Source organism: Triturus cristatus, chromosome 5_2, assembly GCF_964204655.1.
Source record: "Triturus cristatus chromosome 5_2, aTriCri1.1, whole genome shotgun sequence".
Classification (NCBI taxonomy): Eukaryota; Metazoa; Chordata; class Amphibia; order Caudata; family Salamandridae; genus Triturus; species Triturus cristatus.
This window is the reverse complement of record NC_140588.1, coordinates 1,032,016,195-1,032,043,594: the sequence shown is the minus strand read 5'-3', so window position 1 is coordinate 1,032,043,594 and position 27,400 is coordinate 1,032,016,195. Positions and strand designations below refer to the sequence as shown.

At 42.9% G+C, this 27,400-nt stretch overlaps 1 protein-coding gene across 3 annotated transcripts in view; it reads left to right on the top strand.

The window, feature by feature from the left end:
* The window catches only part of LOC146829623 (tumor necrosis factor receptor superfamily member 27-like), a 176,168-nt gene that overhangs the window by 88,966 nt on the left and 59,802 nt on the right, over positions 1–27,400 (top strand). For 2 of the 3 annotated variants that reach the window (XM_085608311.1, XM_085608312.1), the window contains exons 2-3: positions 16,846–16,929; positions 21,857–21,967. In XM_085608311.1, the coding sequence (XP_085464437.1) occupies positions 16,882–16,929; positions 21,857–21,967 (159 nt within the window). In that variant the 5' untranslated portion in view covers positions 16,846–16,881. The remainder of the gene's footprint in view (positions 1–16,845; positions 16,930–21,856; positions 21,968–27,400) is intronic. The other variant, XM_085608313.1, reaches the window with a different exon arrangement.

Below are 27,400 nucleotides of genomic sequence, written 5' to 3'. Positions count from 1 at the left end.
CTGAATGCAGAAGAGCCTGGTAGGCCACTGGGACAGACATTCTGGTCAATAGGTCCCTGTAGGTCAAAGATCTTGAACCTGGTTGTGGTGTGCGGCGGTTTAGACACAGGCACCAAGGTTGTGGTTAGCTGAGCTTAGTAGGCCTGGATGTGGTGTACAAGAAGAGATTGCAGAGAGATTGGTAGTGAGGTCCCTTGTAGTGCCTTGAATACCTGGGTGGAGAGCTTGCACAGTGACCTACAGCTGAGTGACAGCAAGCGTAATGTCAATAGGCATACCTCTGTGTGTGAGGCATACCTCTGTGTGTGAGGCATACCTCTGTGTGTGCCTGTGCACTCTTTATAGCATCCTCTAAACAAAAGAAACCAGTCAACATTAAACCCTCTGAAAGCCTGTGCTACACTTGACACCTCAAGAAGTCTTCAGCGCCCACATGGCACTGCAGTCTGTACTGAAGTACACGTGCACCTCTTTATGTATGTTCCTTTCATGTGCAGCACGCATGTGGATCCCCTCATGTACACTGATGTATATTTACACCCCTTACCTCAGCAGGCTCTCTCAAGCAGCCTGTCAGCCTCTTATTTAGTCCTGCACAGAGACCTCATCTGAAAGAAATTCAAAATGCATAGACCAGTGCCTGTGCTTCTCACAGTTAAGGCAGTCGGCATGGCGCTACCTTCGGGGTGGTTTAGTGGCTTTGTACATTAGATTGTGTGTGTGCTCCACATTAGGTCTTTGTGAGGCTAATCTAAATTTATTGAGATATATTGCGTCCTCTGTTGCTCCAACCATTCCACATCCACAAAAATCAGTTCAGTTGAGCACTGGTTGTAAGTCATACTAGCAAAGTGATTCAGTTTTCAATTCGTTTTTAAGAAAATATATTTTTTGTAATTTAACAAAATACATTTCTAAAACTTCGGAATCAGTGAGTCCGATACAGAACTCAGGAGCTGAAAAACAGATTACCCCATGTCTCTCAGTAGTGAAATCCTGTAAAACTGTTATCATTTTATAAACATTTTAATAAATCACAATTGTACTGTATCAAATTATAGCATCATTGGTTTGGCTTCATAGGCCCCAAGGCTGCTGCAGTCGTCATTATGCTAGGTTGGGAGCATGTGGGATTCAAATGTTGTTTATCTGGGTCAAGTTCTGGTGCCATGCATGAGGGCCAGAGGAGTAGAGATACACACAGGGTAGCCAGACTAAACCACATTCATGCTGGGCAAATGTACAAATACACAAAGCAGGGTTTCCTGAGGGACAGATGCACCTATTCCCATTTAAATCCTCAATAATATTATTGTCATTAGTAGCCATCTAGAATATGTCTTTCAAAATATATAATTTCTACAACTATTGCAAAACCCCGGTGTGATAAAATGCATCGATCTTGTTCAATATAATGCCTAAAACAGGAGAAAAAAGTTGTCAATATATTTAATCAAACATTCAACATAATTTATCACATAAAATCTCTCCGAACATCCTTATTTCAGAAATTGGTCTAATAGATTCAACATTTAACACTCATCTTGCAGTCCTTATGTACATATTTATACATACAATGGTCTCTCTGAGCCTGCCCTCTTGACATCGTTAATGGAAATCAATGATAAACCCGGCTGCAGCAGGCTGAACAATTGCCCGTGCTTGTTGAACCTGTCCCTGTGCCTGTGCCTCCCTGTGCTGGCTTGAGATTTCGAAAGGCGAATATTCGAGTAGTTGGCAAGCTTATTTAAATGAGTGTTTATGCAATTTTGAATGCCCAAACTTAGTAAATGAAGTGAGAAGCAAAATGGTTTATAAAAAATCAATTAACCAAACAGCAGCCTTACTGTCTTCTATAACAGACAAAGATGAATTAAGGCGAAAAAATCATTTATGGTCAATAGTTAATTCTTTTGGCAAATTGTTGCCACAACCGTATTTGCTATTTCATTTAAAACCTTTGATTAAAAATAAATTCATATTATTAACATTTGGGATATACCTTACTAAAGATGGAACACCAAAATGTGAGAATAAGTGGCCGTCGAATATTTGCAGGCTATGTGGGTTGTGTGATGAAACCTTACTGCACATAGTAACTCTAAGTCCAAATTTGTTAGAAGAGCGGAAGATCGTTTTGAAGCCGATTTTTAAGAAACTGGGGGTTAGATCATGTAGGACTGCAATTATTTTATGTCTAAGTGGTGTTAACATTCAAATTATTTGCCAATTTGTTAAGTTTGTTTTCATGGCTGAAAAGAAACTTTGTAAAGCAGATATTTCAAGTAAAAGAAATACCTGTTATGAAAGATAATAAAAAAAGGGTAACGAAATAATGTTTTTTAAGCGTTTTTTAGGGAGTATGTGGGCTATTTTAATGTATTTTTAGATTTATCTTGATTATGTGTTACTTTTGTTGTCTGTATATGTTATTTTAATGTTGTAGTTTACCCCTTCAAATGCTGCAACCTTTCGCTGCTAGCACAAGGCATTTTAGTTTTGGAGCCAAAATTGTAATTGTAATTGCTAATAATTATTGGCATATTGTTAAAATTGTCTATATTTGCTGCTATTATAAGGTACTTTAGATTTGGTGCTGTAAGCAAAATTCATTTGTATATGTATATGTTTAGTTAAATGTTGCTGTGGATATTTATTATTTTTATTTTATTTTATTTTATTTTTTTCCTTTGTAATGATTTTAATTAATCAACAAATATATAAATACTACTACTGTCCCTCCCTATACACTCAAAGAAGCTAGCTTGGTCCGCTCTAAACCACTAGATGAGCACAAGGAACTACAACATTCAGTTTGCTCTGGTTTTATCCCTCCAATTAATTTGAATGGCTAAGGGGCAGTTTTTATCATAAATTGTGTTGCACCTAAAGTTTTTTCGAATGCTCTTATAGTGTCGGGGTTCAACTGTCGCCGACGCTCTCTCATTGTGCAAGATCTGCAACCCTGCTTAGATGGAATGTTGCAGGTATCAGGCCAAAGCAGGGTGATACGGATTTGGGGAGTTTGGTAGATTCATTCGAAACATGGGCTGTGGGTGAGATATATCGACAAGGTTATAGAAATGACCAGGTTTAGCAAAAAATTCCACTAGGTGGTCTAATAATATGGGTTAAGACGTCCCTGGCTTGCAGTGTAAACCCAATTGCCAGTGTTTTTCCTGATATACTTGCTCTAAATGTTTTGCTAAGGGTGCACAAACCATTTAATGTGTACAATAGAAGTTCTGCACACTATACTGAGTCTGTCTCTTTACATTGTCAGAGGAATGTTATTAGTGCGTCTAGAGGGGATTCTGCCCTTATAATAGCGGGTGAATTTAATACCATTTTTGAACCATCAGGGTTATTGATGGAGGTGGCCAGGGAAGAAAATGATTATTGGGGCATCCTGCATCTGACAAGTTCTGCGAGAAAAAAAATCCCTCTAAATCGGACCTGCAACTAGCGGATATTTCCTTATGGTTTGGAGTCTGTGCTTGTAATGGACGTACTCTTTGAGATCCGTCTGGTGATTCCTACGTTTAAGAGAGATTTCTACTAAAGTATTATTGATGATATATTTATTGATGTTTCTTTGTGGCATGCCCTGAAGGATATGACGGTACTAGATAGACAAGAGAGTGACCACAATCCTTCAGCTTTATATCTAAATGGATCACTCAATCAATCAGGGAATTATAAGCACGCTACTCACCCTCACTCACCCGTAAGGGTCTCAAGGCACTGGGGGTGGGAGGGGGTACGCAGCTCCGTTCAGCCGAAGAGCCAGGTCTTGAGGGTCTTCCCGAAGGCGTTCAGGGAGGGGGTGAGTCTGATGTCTACCGGTAGCTCGTTCCAGGTCTTGGCTGCAATGTGGGAGAATGATCTCCCGCCTGCTCTGGCTCTGGGGATGCACGGGGTTTCGGCCAGAGCGAGGTTGGAAGATCGTAGGTTTCTTTTGGGTGCGTGGAAATTTATTCTCCGTCGTTGAGGTATTTGGGTCCATTGTTGTGTAGGCATTTGTAGGCATGAGTGAAGATTTTGAAGGTGACTCTCTTCTCCACGAGGAGCCAGTGGAGTCTCCGCAGGTGGTGGCTGATGTGTTTGTGTCAGGTGATGCCGAGGATGAGTGTGGCGGCGGTGTTCTGTATGGTATGGAGTTTGCGGAGTAGGGACTTGTTGATGCCAGCGTAGAGTGCATTACCATAGTCCAGTCTGCTGGTGATGAGTGCGTGGGTGACTGTGTTCCTTGACTCAGTGGGGATCCAGTTGAAAATCTTGTGCAGGATGCGGAGGGTGCTGAAGCAGCTGGAGGTGACTGCATTGATCTGTCGGTTCATGGTGAGTGATGAGTCGAGTACGATGCCGAGGTTTTTCACGTGGTCTGAGGGGGTGGGGTGGGTTCCGAGGGTGGCGGGCCACCAGGTGTTGTTCCATGTTGAAGGGGCGGTACCGATGATGAGGGCTTCTGTCTTCTCAGCGTTGAGTTTTAGGCAACTGTTGGTCATCCAGATTGCAACTTTTTGCATTCCTTTCTGGAAGATGAGTTTTGCGGTTGTGGGGTCTCTGGTGAGGGAGAGAATGAGCTGGGTGTCGTCGGCGTAGGACACGATGTTGAGGCCGTGTTGTCGGACGATGGCTGCGAGGGGGGTCATGTAGATGTTGAAGAGGGTTGGGCTCAGTGATGGTCTTTGTGGGACTCCGCAGGTAATTTCCATTGGGGCGGAGAGGAAGGGTGGTAGCCTAATCCTCTGGCTTCTTCCGGTGAGGAACGAGCAGATCCAGTCCGGGGCAGTTCCTTGTATGCCGTCGTCCTGTAGTCTAGCGATTAGTGTGTGGTGAGAGAGGGTGTTGAAGGCTGCGGACAGGTCGAGGAGGATGAGGGCTGCGGAGTGGCCTTGGTCCAAGAGGGTGTGGATGTCATCTGTGGCGGCGAGTAGGGCGGACCCGGTGCGTTGGTTGCTTCGGAATCCAGATTGGGACGGGTCGATGATGGTGTGCTCTTCGATAAATCATGTCAGTTCCTTGTTGACTGTTTTTTCTGCTAAGGGGAGAAGCAAGATGGGCCGGTAGTTTTTGAGTTCGGTGGGGTCGGCCATGGGCTTCTTGAGCAGGGGCCTGACTTCTGTGCGCTTCCAGTCTCCTGGGAAGGTGCCTGTTGTGAAGGTGGTGTTGATGGTGTGTTGCAGTTCAGGTGCGATCGTGTCTGCGGCTCTGTGGTAGATGTGAAGGGGACAGGGGTTGGTGGGTGCCCCCGAGTGGATGCCTCTCATGGTCGTGGAGGTGTCCTTTGTCATGATTAGAGTCCAGTTGGAGATGGTGGGTAGGCTGGAGTCTTGGGGCGGCGGGGGGCCAGCTGCAGCATCTTGTGGGTGGTCGACGAAGTTGTCGTAGAGTGTTTTGATCTTTTTTTTTTTTCTTCATTTGCCTCCTTTACACCTATCTGCCAACGTTTCCATCAAGGAGTGTCCCAGACCTCATTCGTTGAAGAAAGGAACAAGAAGGGGATTCGCTTTTCTATTTGATCTGAAACGCCCTTGGTTAGCGACATCAATCTTCCTTTACTTCCAATACACACCAAACTCCTTAAGCGTCACTACTCAATGGAGGATGGAGCCAGCCGAGGTGGCGAGAGGCTTAATCATTGGACCCTAGATCTTCATTCTTACTTATTTCTCACACCAACGTAAGAAGGGAGTCCAAAATTCATACTTTTCCCCCTTATCTGAAATGTCCAACATGGCCACATTTTTTACAAATGTTAACCAATCAGCACAACTTGGGGGAGCCTGTGATACCCTTTGTTTGCAAATCTCTCTACGTGCCAAAAGTACGGCATAAAAGACCAACTTAGCGTAATTGTTATTGACTGTAGTTTGCAGATCCAAACTTCCAAAAATAACCAATAAGATACTTACCTTGACTTGTAGGTTCAAAGCGTTAGTTAACACATTACTCACGGCCTCCCAGAATGGCTGAATCTATGGACAATGTACAAACATATGCAGATCGTCTTCCTCCTTGCTGCCACACTTTGGACATGCCACATCACCACGAGACCCAAATTTAGATAACCTTTGGGGGGTCCAATAAGCCCTATGGATAGTAAAAAGATGGTTCCTTCTAAGGTATGCAGGTTTGACAACTTTATATAGCATAGAGATAGATTCTTGCCAGTGATCTTCCAGCGTAGTTTCCAGCAAGCATCCTCCCCAAAGGTCCTCCGGCAAGGGGAAAGCCCCATCCTCCATCTCTATCATCAGCCAACACCACATCGCAATTTCTTTCTTTGGTACGACCCCCAACAGCAATTTCTCGTCAAATTCATTGGGTTCTCCTATTTTTATATTTGCCGCATGATTCCAGCTTTGTATTTGCAGAAGCTTAAATCTTAAAATGCCTTGAGCCATTTCCTGTACACACCATTTCCAAGTAATCAAGTCACCATCCTTGAATAAATGTTTCCATCTTAATACACCAGCCTCTTTCAGTGGCAGTGCCAATGCATCTTTTGTCCATTCCGGAGATCCCGGAGCTTCCCATATGGGGGCTAGATAGCTGAAGTATGGCAGTTTTGTAACCTTTCTAATCTTATACCACGTCTCAGCCATGCCCCCTAATATCTTCAACCTAACTTTTTAAAAGTATTTTGGGTCTGCATATTTATACATGAAACCACAGTCTGCTCCTTTCTCTTTCTTCACCATCACCGCAAATATTTTACCAATCTCCGTATTTGTAGGTCTATTCAGTAACATTCTGCCATTCTTCAATAGAAAAGCCCAAGAGTAAAGAAGAAGATCTGGCAATGCTAGCCCCCCTTTCACCAACCTCTTTCTAAGTTTCTTCCAAGATATCCGTGCTCCTTTGGATGACCAAATAAAAGTACTAATCTGAACAAACCACTCTTTCTTAAATGGCAAAGGGATTGAGTCGAACAAGAAAGTAAACTTCGGAAGAATTATCATTTTAACGAGATGTACTCGGCCAAACAATGTTAATGGCAAATGTACCCAACTCTTCAACCAGCCCGTCACTTCTTTCCTAATCTTTTCAAAATGTTCTTTAGTAAGCTTTGTAATGTCCTGGGTAATCTTAACCCCAAGATGTCTCATTTCCTTCTTACACTTTATCTCTCCAACCTCTGTATGCCAGGTCATAACCTCCGTTTTCTCCTTATTTATATCGTATCCTGAGATTTTTCCAAAATCTGTTGTTAAAGTCAAAACTGAACTCGGGTTTTTTTTTAAGTTGGTTGTAAAGATTAAAATATCATCCGCGTATAGCCCTACTTTCTTGCTCCAACCATTAAATTCAAAAGGGGAGATATCTGTATTCTTCCTGATTTTCCTGGCCAGTGGTTCAATGTACAGATCAAACAACAAAGGCGACAGGGGGCAACACTGCCTTGTACCCCTTGTAGTTTGGACAGCTTTTGCAATCCCCCATTAACCAGAACCCTGGCTTCGGGTGCTGAGTATATTCCCCTCAAAATTTTGCAAACATTAGGACCTAGATTGAGAGATTTTGCCACCGACTGCAAATAAACCTAGTTCACCCGATCTAATGCTTCAACAGCATCTGGGACCATAACTGCCAACGGGAGCTCATAAGCAGAGGCCAGGTCAATGGACCCTATAAGCGCATATGTAAGCTCTTTTAACGACCTGCCTCTAATGAATCTTGAGGTGGAAGTAGGTTCCCAGCTTGTCGTAGAGGTCTTGGGCCTGGTCATGTCTGTGGCTTCGCTGCGTGGGTTGGTGAATTCTTGAATGACGCTGAAGAGTTCCTTGGGGTTGGTGGAGTTGGTGGAGATTTTGTTGTGGATGAAGTTTCTTTTGGTAGCTCTGATTTGGTTGTGGTAAAGCGTCATGGCGTCCTTGTAGATGGAGTGGCTATCGGTAGCCTTGGTGTTCCATAGGGAGTGACTCACTTGAGTCTTCTCGGTCACAAGCTGATTTCCTTGTTGTTTGTAATAATCGCAAAAATGTTAAATGGGCTAACATCTGTGGCAACACAACAGTTATAAGCTTCACTTATGATGTAGTAAACACAAATTTGGAAATTGTCAAAACTAACTTAGATAATACCTTATCTTTCATGCGTATGTATGTTTTATTGTTTTGGGACCTAAAAACGTTTTTTGGATTGAATGTTAGGACTGACAATGCACTAAGGTCTAGCAAGAAATGGTTTAATAGGGAATGCCACGCATGAAGCTCAATCCTGTAGCAGCTATTAGATTGGTGATAAAGGTGAAATAAAGTTATCTAGAGCTGCATTCAAATCTGAGATCAGAGGGACTAGATCAAAATGGGAAGCAGGCATTTGAGATGATCTTCTAGAAGCTGCCTCGTCTAAAAACTCGAAACATTTCTGGCACATTGTATTCCACAGGGGAAGTAACAGACCAACGAAGAAAGAAATCCACGTTCATGCTGATGAATGGATTAGGTACTTTGGAGGCCTCTATGATGGCCCCACATGCTTTATAGAGTTAGGTTCTGCCCTAGACAAAGCAAGGTCTGAAGTGGCTGCTCCATGTGTGTCAAGGATTAGTTTTACCCTAAAGGACACAATGAAAGCCATATGGGCCCAGAAGGCGAGTAAAGCTCCCGGCCTCGATAAAATACTTGTAGACCCTTTTAAGTCAGAGTCTGACAAATGGATCCCATATTTTAAAGCTGTTTCGAGTGCTATAGATGCAGGCTCCCCAAACCCAGAGACTTGGATGGGAGCAGTAATTGTCCCAATTCACAAGAAGGGATCTTGAACAGATCCTAGTAATTATTGTACTATCAGCCTAATCGATAGCTTTTAAAAGATCATTTATAGGCAGGTTCATGATAAATTAACAAAAAAAGATATCATTAGCCAATATCATTTGCCAATACCAAAAAGATATCATTAGCCAATACCAAGCTGACTTTAGAGAAGATATAAGTACAGTTGACTAAGTGTTTTGCTTTTTTTCTGACAAAATGGAAGATTGTGGAACTCTTGGGGGTTGGGAGGGTAGTCTTTATCTTGCCTTTGTTGACCTCCTTGCAGCTTTTGATATGGTCCCAAGAGGCAAGTTGTGGGAAGTTCTGCGAGCCCTAGGAATTCCTTTGGACCTCTTATACTTACTCAAATAATTACACTCAGATAATTATGCCAAGGTCAGGTAGGGCTCCAATAGTGAACATCTAGAATTGTAGTAAAGTAAGGAGCTTGACAGGGGTGTGTTTTGGCTCCTACCTTGTTCTTAAGTTTTTATTAATGGATGTATAGATTTTTTATCAAACTGTACTAATGATTCCCCCTTCTAGGTGGGAAATAAAGTGCCAGCTTTTCTTTTCGTAGATGACACTCTGCTAGTGTCAACAAATAAAAAAGGTCTACAGGTTCAGCTACATAGATTCATATTGTTTTATTCCACTTATAGTTTGGTGTTAAATACACAGAAAACAAAATTAATGGTTTTTATATGAGCTATCATCCAAAAGTTACTCTAGGTGGGTGCCTCTTGAGATAATTTGATTATCTTGGAGTTCAGATCTCTGACTCTAGCTCCTGGTCGAAACAAATTGATAAAAGTACTGCTTTACTTCACCATAGTGCTGCGGCAAAAAATGACGGAGGGTATGCTGAATAAATCAAACATTCACCCCCAGTCAAGAGATCTAGGTTCAATCCATCGCTCTTTTGCTGATTATGCCACCCCGGTTTGGACCCAACCATAATGCAAATCAGTCTTGACCCTGCTCTGCGTGGGAACAGTCCAGCCCGTACTGCCAAGCCGAGTCCTCCCTCGATCAGAAACAAGCTTCCGGGGACAAGTTTAAGGGTAACACCCCTCATCAGCTTGGCTAGCTTGAATCCAGTGGCACAGCGAGCAAGGGACCAACGTCTGGGCATACCCATCCAACTTAGGGCGCAAAGTGCTGTGGCAACAAATGACAAAGTCAGAGGTCTAATTTAAGGCTATATCGTCTGACAAATTCCTACTTACTTTTTAACATGGAGATTTGAGTTTAGAAAATCCTCTTACTTTGCATACAGAGAAAGAAAAGTAAAGTGGATTAAGTGACATTATCGCGAACATAAAGGCTATAGGATGTAATTTTGTATGTAAAACACAAGAAAATGTAAGTACATTAAATGAACTGCACATTCAGCAGTCAGGAAAGCACAAATAAAGTAATTTTTTGTAACTTTCAAGTGTGATGCAAACAAAGATTTTAATAGGATTCAAAACAAATTACCTTACTTTGTGATGCGCAAATGATAAACATTCACTGAAATAAGAGTGGTTAGAACACGCACTACTAAAATAATCTTAAAGATGCGTCGTTGTGGCGTGCTCCTGGGGTATCACCCTCTGACCAGGGTGTGAGGAGAGATATGTAAGAGTGGTGGCGCTTAACTCAGCGACAACCCCCTGGGCTCAGCCCGAGGTCTGCAGGCAGCAGGTTACAAAATGTTTCAGTGAAGTTTTAGGAAAGATAGAAGTTGATCAAATGTTCATTCGTGGATTTGTTTATTCATTAGACATGTATGCTTCATATCCAAATGAAATCAATTGACTGTCAACAAGTGCAAAATTAACCAGCGAAGAATATCAATAGGTTACCAAACAAAAAATAGAGAGAAATATCCCTACACCAATATAACCTGGTGTCGTAACAATCTGACAAAAAGAAATCTGAATAAATGTCTCCACAAATTGGAAAAGAAGTGTAGTGGTGGATTGAAATTACAAGATATATAAATGACAAGATATATCTGCTCACTGACGCCGTCGTTGTGACTTACTGATATATTTACTTGCTGGTCCTTCTTTTAAAGCTGATTTTGTTGTTATTTTAGTATTCATAACGTATTTGTGTATCTATGTGATTTGTATTTTGCCCCGCATACTCGCACCTTAAAACTGTATACACGGGAACTCTTTAGTTCCTATCCCTGGCTGCTATAACCCACAATCGCTGTTTGCACTATTGTTCTATTGCTCATTTCCCCATTTTAAGATGGCGCTGGCATAACTCGACTCGACTCCACTCTACTTCCTGGTAGCGTCACGGGGATTAGCACCTATTAGCTTGCTCCGGCCCTTATTTCAATAGCCGGATGCAAGCGCGCAGCGCGCGCGCGTAGTGTACGCGCCATAGGCGCGCCGGTGGCACGCCAGAGGCAAGCCCGTCCGCGCCCAGGCGCGTCCAGCGGCCAGTAAATATACTTTGCCAGAGCCTGCCACCTCTAATTTTGTAACTTATACAGCTGATGAGATACGGTCCTTAAGAGGCATGATCCTGCCCTGCTGTTCCGTAGCCAATCTTCAGTTGCAGAGATTTGTTTGCCCCAACTGTCGCTTTGCTTTAGGCCGTGGTCCTAAAAAAACGGATGAAGGCTATTTTAAAAGCTTCCGCCTCTTCCAATCTAAAAGAAAAGTCTCTTTCAGGTGCAGGTAACCTCCATTTCTGGAGCCTTAATTGTCGCTCCCTCCCTAAAAACAAAGCGCATATTTATGACTTTCTACAGTCAGAAAATCCGGATGCCTTGTTCATTACCGAAACCTGGCTCAATACCAGTTCTGGCCCAGACATTGCCTGTGCCCTCCCCCCGACTATGTTATGGTAAGAAGTGACAGAAGCACGGGAAGGGGAGGTGGGATAGGGATCATTTTTAAGTCTAGGTATTCTTGCAAGTTCGAACCTCAAACTTTTTCAGGCTGTGAGGCCGCATTATTCAAACTTGCCATTTCTCCACAATTGACTATATCTGGAATGCTTATTTATCGCCCTCCTGGCTATGCGAGACAATGGTCCTCCTCGTTTTCAGATGTAATCGCCCCTTTTATTTTACAAGCATCTAACTTTCTAACTTTGGGTGATCTTAATCTTCATTTGGAAGACCCCATGAACTCGGAAAGCTCTACTTTTTTAGCTGATTTGGAAGCTCTTGGTCTGATGCTTCATAATAAGGGACCCACACATCAGGCAGGGCACTTGCTGGACCCTATTCTATCTAATTTTGCCCTAGTCTGTAACACTCCTGCTCTTCCCCTAAATTGGACAGATCATTATGCCGTTCACTTCCAACTCAATGTCTCCGGAAACCCTTTCCCCTCATCCACTTATAGTAATGGGAATAAGAGACCATGGCATAAGTTAAACCTAGACTTGTTAAATAGCCTCCTCGAAGCAAATTCCCCAGATTTAGAACTCCCGCTCAATTCCTTGAATATGGCGGTTTCCAATTGGCTTTCCTCTTCTATTAATCTCTGTTTGCCTTTTACATCAAAAAACAGCTCCTCTCATCGTCCTTCGGTCCCCTGGTTTAACGATGACTTGAGGATCCTGAAATCTAAGTGCAAATCCCTGGAAAGGAAATGGCGCAAATCATATGCTTCCAGCTGTAAAGTTGATTATAAGGCAGCCCTTCACATATACCATTCCGCTTGCAAGGCTGCAAGGGCCGCATATGTCTCAAATACCATCAATAATGCTTTAAATCACCCTCAAGCCTTGTTTTCCATGGTTAAATAACTGGCTGGTGCAAACACTCTTCCCCTACCTCCCGTTCTTGATTCTACTAGATGTAATAACATCGCTAATTTTTTCATCACCAAGGTAAAAACGATTTATAGTACTTTAAATTGTTCTGTTCCTGATGCCCCTGATAAACTGGGCCCAGATAACAATCACATGAATCCGCCTGGCACATTAAAAGTCTCACAGTGGCCCTTCCTCGATGATGACTCTTTTGCCAATTGCCTAACCAGGGTAAAGTCGGGCTCCCCTTTGGATCCTTTACCGGCTAACATCTTGAAACAACTTTCTCCTGCTGTATTGGGAATCTTTAAGGGGCTCCTCAATTCCTCTCTACGTGAATCCTCTGTCCCTTTGGATTGGAAACACGCAATTTTGGTCCCCCTGTTGAAAAAGCCCAATGCTGACTCTTCGGTTTTAGCCAATTACCGTCCCATTTCACTTCTACCTGTACTTTCCAAAATCTTGGAAAAACATATTAATTTTCAGTTAACTACCCATATTGAAAATGCAAAATGTCTACATCCTTCTCAATCTGGTTTCAGGACACATTTCTCAACAGAGACTACATTACTAGGAGTAACTGAAAAATTACGCGCTTGTTTGGATCAGGGTGAGACTATGGCACTCATTTTATTAGATCTGAGTGCCGCATTTGATTCTGTGTCTCACTCCAACCTGTTGAAATCCCTTCAGTCAGCAGGAGTGGAAGGATCTGCCCTTTTATGGCTGTCCTCCTTCCTCAGCGATCGTACTTTTCAGGTCTTTTCATCTAGCTCCTCTTTTACCTCACGTTCATCTGCATATGGAGTTCCCCAGGGGTCCACCTTGAGCCCAGTGCTCTTTAACATCTATGTGAGACCCCTTGCTACCATCGTTGAGGACGCAGGTCTCACATTATACTCCTATGCAGATGACACTCAAATCATTTTCTCCTTATCCTCTTCTAAAGACACTCCTGTATCCTCATTGCGGAACAGTTTACGTCAAGTTTCGGAATGGATGAATGGTAACTGTCTGAAATTGAATGGGGAGAAAACCGAAGTCATCATTTTGGGCAAAGATAAACACCTTTGGAACCCTTATCACTGGCCCCAAGAAATGGGTCCTTGCCCCAAGACGGTTGCTCAAGTTCGCAACTTAGGGTTCATCATTGACAGTCAACTCTCTATGCGGCAACAAGCAATCAGCACCGCCGGTACCTGTTTTTCTATACTTAGATGGCTACAAAAGATCATTTGGATGCTCCCCGTTTCAACTCAGAGAACCGTGGTCCAGGCTCTTGTCATCTCCCGCCTGGACTACGGGAATGTACTCTATTTGGGGAGCAACAAAGAACTGTTGAATAAGCTCCAGATGGTCCAAAATTCTGCGGCCCGTCTCCTTTGCCATGTCCCAAGAAAAACCTCCATCTCCCCTTTCTTTGACAACCTTCATTGGCTTCGCATTGGAAGTCGAATTAAATTTAAGGCCCTCTGCCATATTTTTAAAATCAAGCAAGGCTTAGCACCTACATACCTGCAGGAACTGATTCACCCTTACACTCCGCTTCGCGCCCTGCGCTCCTCCTGTCTAGGTAACCTGGCACTTCCTAGAATTAAACTGGCTAGAATGGGCGGATGCTCTTTCTCATACCTTGGACCCAGATTCTGGAACTCTCTTCCTAATCACATGAAACACGAATCTTCCTATCTCAAGTTTCGACGCGACCTTAAAACCTGGCTTTTCACCCAGCAATTGGCTTAGTTACCTAGTCTAGATTCTAGACATACTCGCGCCGGGAAACCCTGTCTGGGGTAGCTGTGCGCCTTATAAAATTAATTTAATAATAATAATAATATAGCCCACGATGCAAGCAATGCCTAGAAAAATGAAATGGAGTGAAATGGGTAGTTGAAAACACGTCGAAACGTATCTGCAAACAAAAGAGAACTCGCTAACGTAATACCTACCGAGTTTGTGAGGATTAAGTACACATCGTGCTTAATAAAGAGCAAGTGAATGGGCTTCAAGAAACTGTGATGAGACAGTTAAAAAGAGTGGACCGTTACCGACCCGTCACTGAAACCCAATATCCACACATTCAAATTTGTGTGCTGTATAGCTATATCTTAAGTAAAACCGTATGTGCAAATTTAGTGGCCATTTCAGTGGAAAATGTGCTATCTGTAAATGACAGTGTGCCCCCACGTGATTCTTCGGGCCATTAAAAACTGACCTCCTCATGTCCATTAAAGCTAGGTAGGAAAAGAAAGTTTGTTGTTCTAAAAATTGAGCTGTGGTTCTAAAAAGTTTAAGAAGCACTGATCTAAATAAGGTTCCAGCACTGAACCAGAGAATAGTACAAGTACTACATTTACTGTATCGCATATATGGCCATATAGTTACATTACTGGATGCAAACATGGGATCATTTTTTCATTAGGCTGTAGATCTCATCTATTTCACTAAGGCCTAAAGTGGCTGTCTTTAATTTCTGAATCAATCTTGTTTTAGTAACTGCAAGCTTCAATGCTATCGACCCCCCCCTTCCCCTCCCCCCCCGGGATCACCCTCTATCACAGCCAAAACTGCCTCTTGAATATCATTATGAGCGTGCCCCATGTTTTCATAGTGTTGGATTGTGGGTGCTACTTGTATTTAGCATCTAATCCTGGATCTATGATGCACAATCCTCTTCTTTTCCCCCTGTAATGTCAGTCCAATATAGCTTTCATTGCACGGAGATAGTATGACGTAGATCACATTTCTGGTTTTACAATTAGAAAAACGGGCGATAGCATTATTGAAGGTCAGAATGTGAATAGGCGCAGCTAACCCAAGGGGACCTCCACTCTATGTATTTGAGGCCCAGCGCTGTGTGCTCATCATGTTGCGGCAAACCTATAGCTGAACTTACCTATGATGTGAAGCAGAGAAGTAAAGGATACATTCACATGTTTGTATGAACATCCCCTTTCTGATACAATGCAGGATTAAATAGCGCCTCATTTAGAGGTTGGTGGATGAATGGCATCTGAAACAAAGCTGTGGATTCTGAGTCGATCAGACTCGCAGCTCTCCGGCCCCATTTAGTAGCAGGCAAAGCACCAGATTTACACCCGCAGACCCTTACCAGGTGGCAGGCAAAGCACCAGATTTACACCCGCAGACCCTTACCAGGTGGCAGGCAAAGCACCAGATTTACACCCGCAGACCCTTACCAGGTGGCAGGCAAAGCACCAGATTTACACCCGCAGACCCTTACCAGGTGGCAGGCAAAGCACCAGATTTACACCCACAGACCCTTACCAGGTGGCAGGCAAAGCACCAGATTTACACCCACAGACCCTTACCAGGTGGTAATGTTTGCTGACGAACTATCCTCTAAAGGACCCTTGGTCTATGTACTTCAGAACATCCACCCTGTTTGGGGTGCCCATATGTAGATGTTTTCTTTTGGTGACAGCCATAGGTGTCCTAACAACACGGAACAGGAAACATAGGAATTGACCCCAAGTGCTGTCGGAAAATCCCCAACACATCAGGGCCATTTAATTTTTGTTTTCCAGTTACAAACTCCTGTTTTGGGAATTTGTTATTTGAAAAAGAAAGCTTTATCAAGTGGGCATATCACACATGGTGCCCCTTTGGTAAAGCTTCAGTGCTTTCAACTGAGCTGTAAGCAGCAGCTGCCCAAGGCACAGTGGTCCCTGGCTCTCTGGTGGATCTTACCTATGGTGGATGGTCTCCCGTTAGGGGAGCAGAGGCCAGACTGTCAGCTGGCCAGCCAGCAGGTCACCTCCAAGCTCTGAACCAGTCTCATAGTTTATCATTTATCCATATCAATTGACATAAAACACACCTGTAGCTCGCATCATCCTCAGACCTTGGTTTGCCCCTGGGATCACCAGTCCACAGTATAATGATCATAGGTACAGTTGTCTCTTCCCAGCACCACCTTATCTTATGTTGTCCTAAAACCTCTTTGCTCAGCTTGGGGAAGAGTATTTGTTCCTGCGATAAGGCAAAGATACTCTGATGCTTTTGATGGGAACGTCTTACTTCATACATCAGCTTCATACACCAGTTACTTTACTGCTTTGCTCTTGCCAAGGCCCTCTGACAGCTCAATGATTCCAGGGTAGATGGAGCCTTCCTACTGCATGCCAAGTCACTTTTCTTTACCATTATCTGCAAAGTTATATGAGTTTTAACTGACATTTTTGCTCAAGGTCTTCTAGTAATCCAGAAGAAAATGTGCTCCTCTAGAGCAGCTACCTAGTCCTTTTCAAAGTTAAAATGTTGGTAACTTCTTCATTTCTTGTTTCAGTCAGATCCCTTACACGTAGATGCCAAGGGCATCAAGATGGCAGCGAATGGACACACGTTGCTGATGGCTCTGCTTCTTCCACAGGTAATCCTTCAACTGGAGGGAAGTGTGCTCTAAAGTGGACTCTTGTTTCGATGCAGGAGTCCTTCACCCATGAAAGAGCCATGGCGCCTCCTTTGATGCTTCAGGGGAAGCCATTTCGAAGGCATTGATGTTTTTACAAATCCGTCTGGTACTGTTTTTATAACCATGGAAAAAAGATCGTTTGAGGGTTGTGACTTTGGAGTGATTGGTCTTTGGGGACTGAGTAAAGTGCTTTCTTAGTCTGGGTTAGTGTTCTTTATGCAGGTTTGAAGAAGGAGTGTAGTACGCGCACTACCTGTAAAGTTTTTAGGTGGTATTGGTGGGTGTACCGTGCTCCGGGGTATCACTCTCCGAGGTGGAGTGTAGATATAAATTTAAAGGTGCACCCCCAAAGTTTGGGGTGTGTCCCCCAGGCACTGGTGGTGGTCCTCCGGAGAGGTTTTTGAATTTTTTGAGTAAGTTTATCACAAGTTTGTATTCTTTTTCAAATTAAAATTAAAAATTAAAAATTCTACAAAAAGGTACATCCTTCGTGCCAACTTCAGGCAGCAACATCCTTGAACTCGACATCAGTTTTTTCAAACTAATGAGAAAACTCAGACTACGCCACTTCTTTGACAACTTCTTAATACCCACAAAGGAACAAGAAGAAGATCCCCTAATGGGCTTACATCTTAGAAGTACTTTCATGGCACCGGTTAGCCACAAAAGCCTTGACCTGTTTGAATAAGTAGTAAAGAAAGACATAGCCAAACTTAACAACAAGTTAACATCAAAGCTCCACAATCTCACCAATAAAGAACTAGGCATATTGAAAACCATCGCACGAAATCCAAACATAGTCTGTACTAAAGCAGATAAAGGAGGCGCATTGGTTATCCTCAATACCAACTATTACAACACTCAAGTATTGATCCACTTACAGGATTCAAACACATATATGAAATTGGAATCTAACCCCACAATACAATTCAAGGGAATCTTACAACACCTGCTTCAAACAGTCGTTGATATGGGCACCATCAATGAGAAGGTCAAAAAATTCCTCATACAACCCAATCCAAAAAGTCCCACTATATTCATGGTACCTAAAATCCACAAAAATCCCATTGAACCACCGTGTCGACCAATTGTTACCACCCGAGGAAGCTTACATGAACCAGTGGGCAAATATCTGGATCGCCACTTGCAACCCTGCGTCAACATTATGAGATCTTTTATTAAGGATACCACTGATTTTCTCATCAAACTAAATCAAATCATCATCACTGAAGATGAAGACATTACCTTATGCACAGTGGATGTCAACTCACTATACACCTCCATTCCTCATCAATCAGGTTTGGAAGCTATCGAACAAGCTTTATTACACTCCAACTATCCACAGAATTTACAAGTTTTCCTAATGGAACTAATGCAATTTACTCTTCTTCACAGTTATTTTCAATACAACAATGAATGGTTCCAACAACTAACAGGTACATCTATGGGAAATTGTGCCGCCCCAGCATATGCTAATATCTTTATGAATCGGTTCGAAGAAGACAACATCCTTACCAATCAAGCATGGACAGATCACCTAAAACTATATCTGAGATTTATAGATGATATATTTATCATATGGAAGGGCCCAGCACATATCCTAGAAAACCACCTGGAAAAACTCAATCAAATCGATCAACGCATACAGTTCACATCAAATATTCATCCACATTCAATTACATTTTTGGATGTCAACATCATTAAAACATCAACAGGATTTGAAACAGATTTGTATAGGAAAACCACGGATAGAAACAACACTCTCCACTATCAGAGCTTCCATCCTTTACCCCTCAAACTACATCTCCCATACTCCCAAATGCTCAGAATCAAAAGGATTGTATCTAATCCCAATACAATGAACACTCAACTAGATACCTTAATACAAAGATTCAGGTCCCGTGGTTACCCAGAACCGGTACTACAAGAAGCGTTAGAGCGATCAACAACAAAGAACCGTAACGAACTCCTCACAGGCCAAATCAAACACATTAAAAACCAAATCACAGTAGTGTCTAAATACTCCACCATGAGCGCCACTTACAAACGTATCATCAGAAAACACTGGCAACTACTCAAATTGGAACCGGATTTCAACCACATATTCGATGAGGAACCGATTTTTGCCTACACCAGAAATAAGAACATTGGGGAAATTTTGAAGCAACCTCAACAACCATCTATTCACCCCACATTCAAAGGTACCATCCCTTGTTTAAATTGCAACAATTGCAATAATATTATCAAAGGTGAATATATCACACATCCCATGAAAGGGCATAAAATCAAAATCAAAACAACCGCAACATGCGACACCGCTAACGTTGTATATATGCTCAAATGCCCATGTGGCAAAATCTATATCGGACAAACCGAACGGAAGATCAAAATCAGACTCAATGAGCATAAATCCAACATCAGAACCAAACAGATGAAGTCATCAGTTGCTCAACATTTCATGGAAGCAACACACAACGTTAGCCAGTTGAAATTCTGTATCCTTGAAACCATCGACAAAAAAGAAGGGAGAGACAACCACAACTTTTTATTGCAACGAGAAAACTACTGGATTTATCTGTTGAACTCCATGAAACCATATGGAATGAACGATCATACAGAATTTACATGTTACTTATAATGGTTTCAACAATATAAAACTTTATTGACAATTTTCTGTAATTTCCAGGCGACCTTTAAATTTGTTCTTTACGGGTCATTTTCTTTTGCATAACAATCATATTTGCAACCAACATTGATGTCCTGATGTTGATGTTTCTGTTCCTACGTGTTACACTCCCCCCTTCTTTGTGATATTCTACCACATTATGTTGTTTTACCCACACATACATTCCTTATTCACGCTCATGTCATTTCAACGACATCAAACACCATCCCACATCATCCCGTGTTTACATCGTGTTTATTTTTACTTTTCCATTCTCAAACCACACATATTTTCTTTTTCGTCCCATTCCTTTCACATCTTCACCTAACTAGCAGTTTATCCCACATCACCCAGTTTTTTTCTACATAGCAATCCATATCTTAATAGTCTTTCTTCCTTGTTTAACGCACTCAGTCTAGTCACGTGTTCACTCTACATTTTAACTTCCGGATTTGATCCACTACTAACACACCACTGACGTATCACCGGCTCAACGCGTCGATGCATCTCACACCCGGTAAGCAAAAGAAACTTTGGAGCGCCATTAATTTTCAAGCGTTTTATCCGATAGCAATTCCTCCACCCGTAATACCACAGACATCACTTACCAATGGTATCAGTTTAAACAGTCACATTTCCGTCGCTAACCGCACTTTCACCTCGGTAATTCGTCTTTCACTTTCCCGTAAAACCACTCAATGACACTAGTATCCCAAGATAGCCACTCGGAAACTTTAACATCCCTTTACCCGTCACCCGAAATTAACATCCACTTCCCCGTTAACATACCACCAATGTTTAACCGTCCTCCTTCATATCCACGTTACCGCGTTCTGTACTAAACACCACGTTATTCCCTTTTGTTATTCGTTTCACAATGATTGGGTGAAACTACTTCCTCGTATATTATACTCTACATTTTTATCATTACTTATAGACTTCCCCTGATGAAGGCAAGCATGCCGAAATGCATTGGGAACAATAACAAAGATGTGATTTAAGAGCAGATGATTTGCACAATGGATTTTTCCTATGGATTAAAAATGAAATCTTCAATTTCTATGAAGCAATTGAATGATCAATAAAGACTTTCTTTGAAAAAGAATACAAACTTGTGATAAACTTACTCAAAAAATTCAAAAACCTCTCCGGAGGACCACCACCAGTGCCTGGGGGACACACCCCACACTTTGGGGGTGCACCTTTATGCAGGTTTATCATGGACTCCAATTCACCAAAATAACAGGCGTAGTGGATGTCCCTCATTATTTGACCCCTTTACCCCATCCTTAGCATCTCATTGGACCTCTAGTTGCTACTCAAGGAACAGAAGAAGGTGAATGAGTGAACACTGCAGAAAGAGCCCAGAAGCCTCTCTCCCGGCTGTTTCTGATGCTTCCTTTGCAGCTCCTGAGACCTGGGGACCCAATGGCAGTGTCGTTGGTACCAAAGGGTAAGCCGGGCCCAGCAGCTGAGAGTTATGCCCACTTTGGTCACATAGGATAGACATTTAGATTGCATTGGAATGAAATGCGTTGCAGCTAGTGAAACCTTTTGTATGAGATGGGCAGGCCCTAGCAGTGAGCTGAGCAGCAGTACTGCAGCTTATCGGGCCTAAGAATGTCAACATGCACGAGTATGGAAAGAACATCAAGGGACAAAGTATCGAAAGGGAAGTGCATATAAGGAAGCACAGATTTACTAGTCCTAGCTCCACATCAATGTACCGTGTATATCACGGTACATAGATGTGGAGCTAGGTACAGAAAATATGCTTATGTTTTGATATTCTGGATTGGATATTGAGGGTGCAGATCATGCTGAGCATGTATAATTAGAACTGAGTTTTGTACCAAGGATCCACAATGCAAAATATTTGCTCATAACAATTGGGTAGTGCATATAAGGAAGCACAGATTTACTAGTCCTAGCTCCACATCAATGTACCGTGTATATCACGGTACATAGATGTGGAGCTAGGTACAGAAAATATGCTTATGTTTTGATATTCTGGATTGGATATTGAGGGTGCAGATCATGCTGAGCATGTATAATTAGAACTGAGTTTTGTACCAAGGATCCACAATGCAAAATATTTGCTCATAACAATTGGGTAAATTGTGTTGTGACAGTGAAATCTATCTGTCTGTCTGTCTGTCTGTCTGTCTGTCTGTCTGTTACAAGCATATATATTTAAAATAACCTACTTGTGTTCCTTAGATTTGTCGCATCCTGGCTAACTCTGACGAGTGCTTGGAAAACGAGTTTGCGGATGAATATGGACAATGTGTCCTCTGCAAACAGTGCGGACCTGGCCAGGAGCTTTCCAAGGTTAGTCAGTTTGTTTGTCGCTGGAAGTTTACAAACACGTCAAAATGCATCATCTTCCCTACAGATGACTGCACGTGTCCTTAAAGCAGTCTTGGGAGAAACAATTAATATGATTTTTTATACGAAAGCGAATGTCCCTAGTCACTGGAGACTGGCCTATAGTGAAGATCGACAATTACAGTTTTTCATAAAATGTATGAATGGGACTGAACCCTCAAATGATGGTCACTGTGCATGTATGACAATGCACATCTGGGGCTGCACTGACCATTAGAGAGGTGAGCCCATCATCTGAGTCTGTACCTGCACCGCTGATGCTCTCTTTGAGCTTCTGAAGATGTTTTCGGCACATGCAGCTATAGTTTAGCAGGGGACGGTTATGATTGGGCAATTGATAGTGACCCTGGACATTTGCCGCTGTGCCTGGGAGCCAGACTTGGAGATTAGGCTAGTCATTTGACACTCCAGCTGTGCATTGAAGGCTGTGTCAGGGCCGTTCAAGCAACCCATGGGTGTTTGAGCCTGTACCTGGGCACCAGGGACTGTGTTTGAGCAAATGGCACTAGCGTCTGTGCATTTCAAACTATGCATGAGCATATCTTTATTGTACTTGGGTATGAATAACAGTATCTGGTCATTCGAGCCTATACATGAGTATATGGGTGTGTACCTGGGCATATGGCGACTGTGCATTGCTTATGATGGGTTTGTCTATGTATGCATCGACATGTGATGGCTTTCCCATTGGCATACAGCATCAGCTCCATAGTCAACCAAAAAAGGCTTATGTTCTTTGGTAACATTTCGTGTTCTTATATTATTCTTTCACATACTGGTGTTTATTCAGATTTAGTGAATTCACTTCCTGTGATATCACTAAAGTCAAAAGTTAAGAGACTTCACTTTCAGTGATGTTTTGGACTTAAAGGTTGTTAAATTTCACATTATGTGATTTCATCTGGGATCACAAGAAGTAACTGTACAGGGCATCAGAAAACCATATCATGGACTTTGGCCAAAGGCACATAAGTAAATGTCTCGTGGGATTTATACAAATATTTAGGAGTGATATTTCCCCCTCTGAAGAAACCAATGTAAATTGAATATTAATCACTAACAGGATTTATTTACCCTATTTCTTGCAACATTTATCTAAGTCTAATCCATATTGTAGATAAAATATTAACATGTTGCACATTTACCAAAGCAATTATATATCAAAATAACATATTCCTATGGAAGTTATAGAAAACTTTATTCAGATTCACAAAATGACAGAAATATTTAAGGAACAAATACAACTATCACTATGAAACTCCTCACAAACTCAGCACTTTGGGCCAGATGTATGACCAAGAAAATTGCGCATCGCAAATTGCAACTCTTTTGCGAGGCGCAATTTCCAATGTACAACAGTGTATTTCACACTGTTTGCGATTCCCAATGGGGTCGCAAATTGCGAGGCTCATTCATATTAATGAGCCTCTCGCAATTTGCGACCCCATTGGGAATGACAGCACTCCCAGGGGTGGTGGCCTGCTGGGCTCAGCAGACCACCATGTCTGGAACTGTTTTTTAATAAAAAAGCTTTTTTTAAAAAAAATGCAGCCCGTTTCCATAAAGGAAAACGGGCTGCATTTAAAAAAGAAAAATGGAACCTTTCAGTTACATTTTTTTAAGGGCAGGTGATGAATACAAGCCCCAGCTAGGCCCGCAAGAGACAAGGGTTCGCTCTTCTGTAACGAAATCTATAAGGAAGTTGGCACGGAAACTGCAAAGTACAAAAACAACGTTTATTAACCCTTAAGGGTGGTCCTACAATCCACACAACACTCTTCAGTATTGCAAGGAGTAGCACAAAGAACTTGCATACACAGTCCCCTTTTATACACAGTAAAGGGGCTCATGAGTGGGTGGATACCACAGAGTTGAAGAACATTACCATTTAGGGTCATTCTTGATACCGAATCAATACATGGGCGGAGCTAACACACTCCTTGGGCCCACGAAAACACATGGTCAAGCAAAGCTAATTACAACAGATGTGGTCAAGTCTGGGCATGCGCCAGACGGACAAAAGAGAGCTATTTATAGACTGTTGCTAGGCAGATTACAAGAGCAACTAACACAGAGGTCGGACTCTCCTCGTGGTGAACACGTGGCAGCATGCCAATACAAAATGGAGTCCGGACTTCGGCCAACATAATGAGGAAAACACGATAAAAGGGAAATATTAATGTCTTCAGTAAATGCTTAATCACATTCTGCTTTAATTTACAACAGACGACCCTTTCAGCATTTACTGAAGACATCTGGTTTCCAAGAACAATCATCGTATATGTCAATTATCATCATTCCTTTAACCTCTTTAGCTAGACCCTTCTGGCGGGCAACATCGGCAATAGCTTTCTTATCTGGAATGCAGAATGAAATGCATACGGAACAGCACAATGGTCCACATTGAATACACATACAGAGAAAGAACAGAATTGCTATAATAATGCAGAGACCAGTTAAGACCTTCCATCCCCAGGCAGTAACCAACGCCCAAAACCATCCAGAAAAGGACCAAGTGCCGGTTTCTGTGTGGATTTCAGCTGCTATTTTATGCAGCTTGTTAATGGCGTTATAAACGGATGGCGTATGATCAGGAATGAACACACAGCAGCTACTTCCAATAATTTTACAGGCTCCTCCTCGATCAGCTAGCATTACATCCAATACCATACGGTTCTGCAATGCAACAATTCTGGTAATCTGTAATTCTTCTGTAAGATTCCCAAGAGCAGCAGCAGTCTGATTAGTCACAGCTTCTACCACTCTTGTTAATCTTCGGATCTTCCTACTATTCAAAGCGGCTCCAACAAAGAAAAACAGTCCTAAGTTAAAATCAATATACTGTTGCAAGCTGGTATCTGTTTGATCCACCTCATCAATTGATAGAGTACGTTTATATCTATTTACAGTCACATTATTCAACAGTTTTAAATCCTTATGATATGACGCAGGTGCTAAGAATACAGGAGGTAATAGGAATGATACATAGCATACCCCAGACCACCCAGCCGGCAAACGGTAATAACCTTTATTTCCACATACAAAGTAGGTATTATGGGACGCTAAGAAGGTGCTGTTGTTTAACCCATCGATGTTTAGTACGGTTATACAATCACTGACACCCACAGGAATAAAACCCACACTCTGGACACACAGGTCCGCTTGGGCTTGTGCTACTTGGATTACGAATTTGTCCTTCCCCACAGTGTCTCTGGTGTTCGTGAAGATGTAGGGAATGGATTCATTGTCTGGTCGGTACTCTTCCCACTCCCAAATTGTCCCATTCGCTTGTGGATATCCATTCTTGTCCTGATGGCATTCTTTATTAAGTCTGAAAAGCAATCGTCCCACTGTCGGTTTCCGAGTGGCAAACAACAAAGTGTACCATGCTCTACAAGAGCCATTGTGAGAGAAAGGAAGTGGTATGAATGGCGTTCCTCCTTTCTTCTGATGGGCTGGCATCATCCCACATATCCAACAGTTCGTAGCGTTTGTAGCAACGTGGGTGTGATGCAGCATCTGAATGAAAGTGTTATTCAAATAGGATTGTCGATGCTTCAACTCTTGATATGGCAATGTATAAAAGTAGTGCTCCGCAGGCACTGGAGTCGTCAACACAAGCGTCTCTCGAGCAGGAGTTGCCTCCTCCACAAACCATGTGGTTATACCAACGATGGCTACTGTTAGCATGAACCCCAACGCACAAAGAATTTTCTTCTTCTCCATGTCAAAGGAAACAATACCCTGATATCTTCCTGTAACTACAAAGTCTGTCAGAACTCTTCCCCTTGGGCAGCGGTTGATTTCTTCACCAGCGGGCCAAGACGGGTGTCGCTACACTAATGCAGGGCTGATCCCCCCCCCTTGCCTCATCGGCTCTCCGTTTCACTAACCCAAGGGCCGTTCTGACAGTATGTCCCGGTACTGGAAATCTCACTTCCTTGGTCGCAGATGATATCGCCTTCCTCCAGAAGTCGTGTGGTCCGAAAAGAGCTCTTCAGTGTCGTTTGGCTTTACAGCACGGCCTGTCTCTGCTGCTAGGATGTCTCGTTGATCGGTCAGCACAGCAGACTCCACCAATCCGGGCGGTACCTTTCGACAGTGCAAGGAATGGATCCAATTCCTCCTGTTCGAGACTCGCACAGCCGTCCTCGTTGCAAGAAGGACTTGCTCAGGTCCGACCCATCTCGGCTCCAAACTGTTCGATCTGTCGAAAACCTTTATCATCACATGATCTCCAGGCCGGAGACCATGTCCTTCGCCAGTAGACCGATCAGGGAGCGCCTCTCGGACCTGTTGATGAATAGAAACCAAGTTATCCGTTAACTGTGCCAGATAATCACTCATCATCACACAAGGTACATCATACACAGCCTTAGGCCTTGGTGGACCCCAGATATTCATTGGGCGTCCAAATACAATCTCATAGGGTGTAAGGCCGGTTCGAGAGTGTGGCACCGACCTAATTGACAATAACGCCAGTGGCAAGGCGTCTGGCCAAGTCAAAGATGTTGAAGCTTGAATTTTAGCGATCTTAAGCTTCAGCGTACCATTATACTTCTCGACTAGTCCTGCAGACTGGGGGTGGAATACGGCGTGGAACTTCTGGGTGATGCCTAGGCCCTTCAAGACATACTTTATAACATCCGCTACAAAGTGAGGGCCATTATCACTCCACAGAAGTCTACAGACGCCGTATCGGGGGAAAAACTCTTTCAGCAATAGCTTCGCTGTAGTCATTGCAGTATTGTCTTTCGCAGGGTACGCCTCAACCCATTTACTGAAGGCGCAAACCACTACTAGAACATACTTCAAATTGTTACAGCGCTCAAGCTGAATGTAATCCATCTGCAGAACCTCAAAGGGTGCAGTGGGCGTCGCAAATCCTCCTGCTGGAGTTCGCGTGCCTTTCCCTGGGTTATACTTCAGACAGATCATACAGGTCTGCACCACCCTCTTTGCCGTGCTAGCAATCTCTGGATGCTCCCAGACTTGGGTAAGCAATTTCACAATTGCGGAAGCTCCAACATGTGCTAGCCCATGTGCCATCTGAACCATAGGTTGTACAAAGGCCGTGGGTAATTTCCATCTATCCATCTGCTTATTTCTCCAGCAACCCTCGTCATCCAGTTCTTCTTCGCTAGCCCATTGTTCCCGCTCTTTGTCAGAAGCGGTCTTTTGTATTTCTCGCACTTCCTCCTTCGCATCATGCCATCTCTCCACCTGTGACTTCACTACATACATGGCAGTAGTACCGGGCTGCATCGCAGTCTCCCGTGCTACTCGATCCGCTAACGCATTCCCTTCTCCAACCTTATCAACCACTTTCCTATGGGCGCTACACTTAACAATGGCGATTTTCTTTGGGTATGTCAA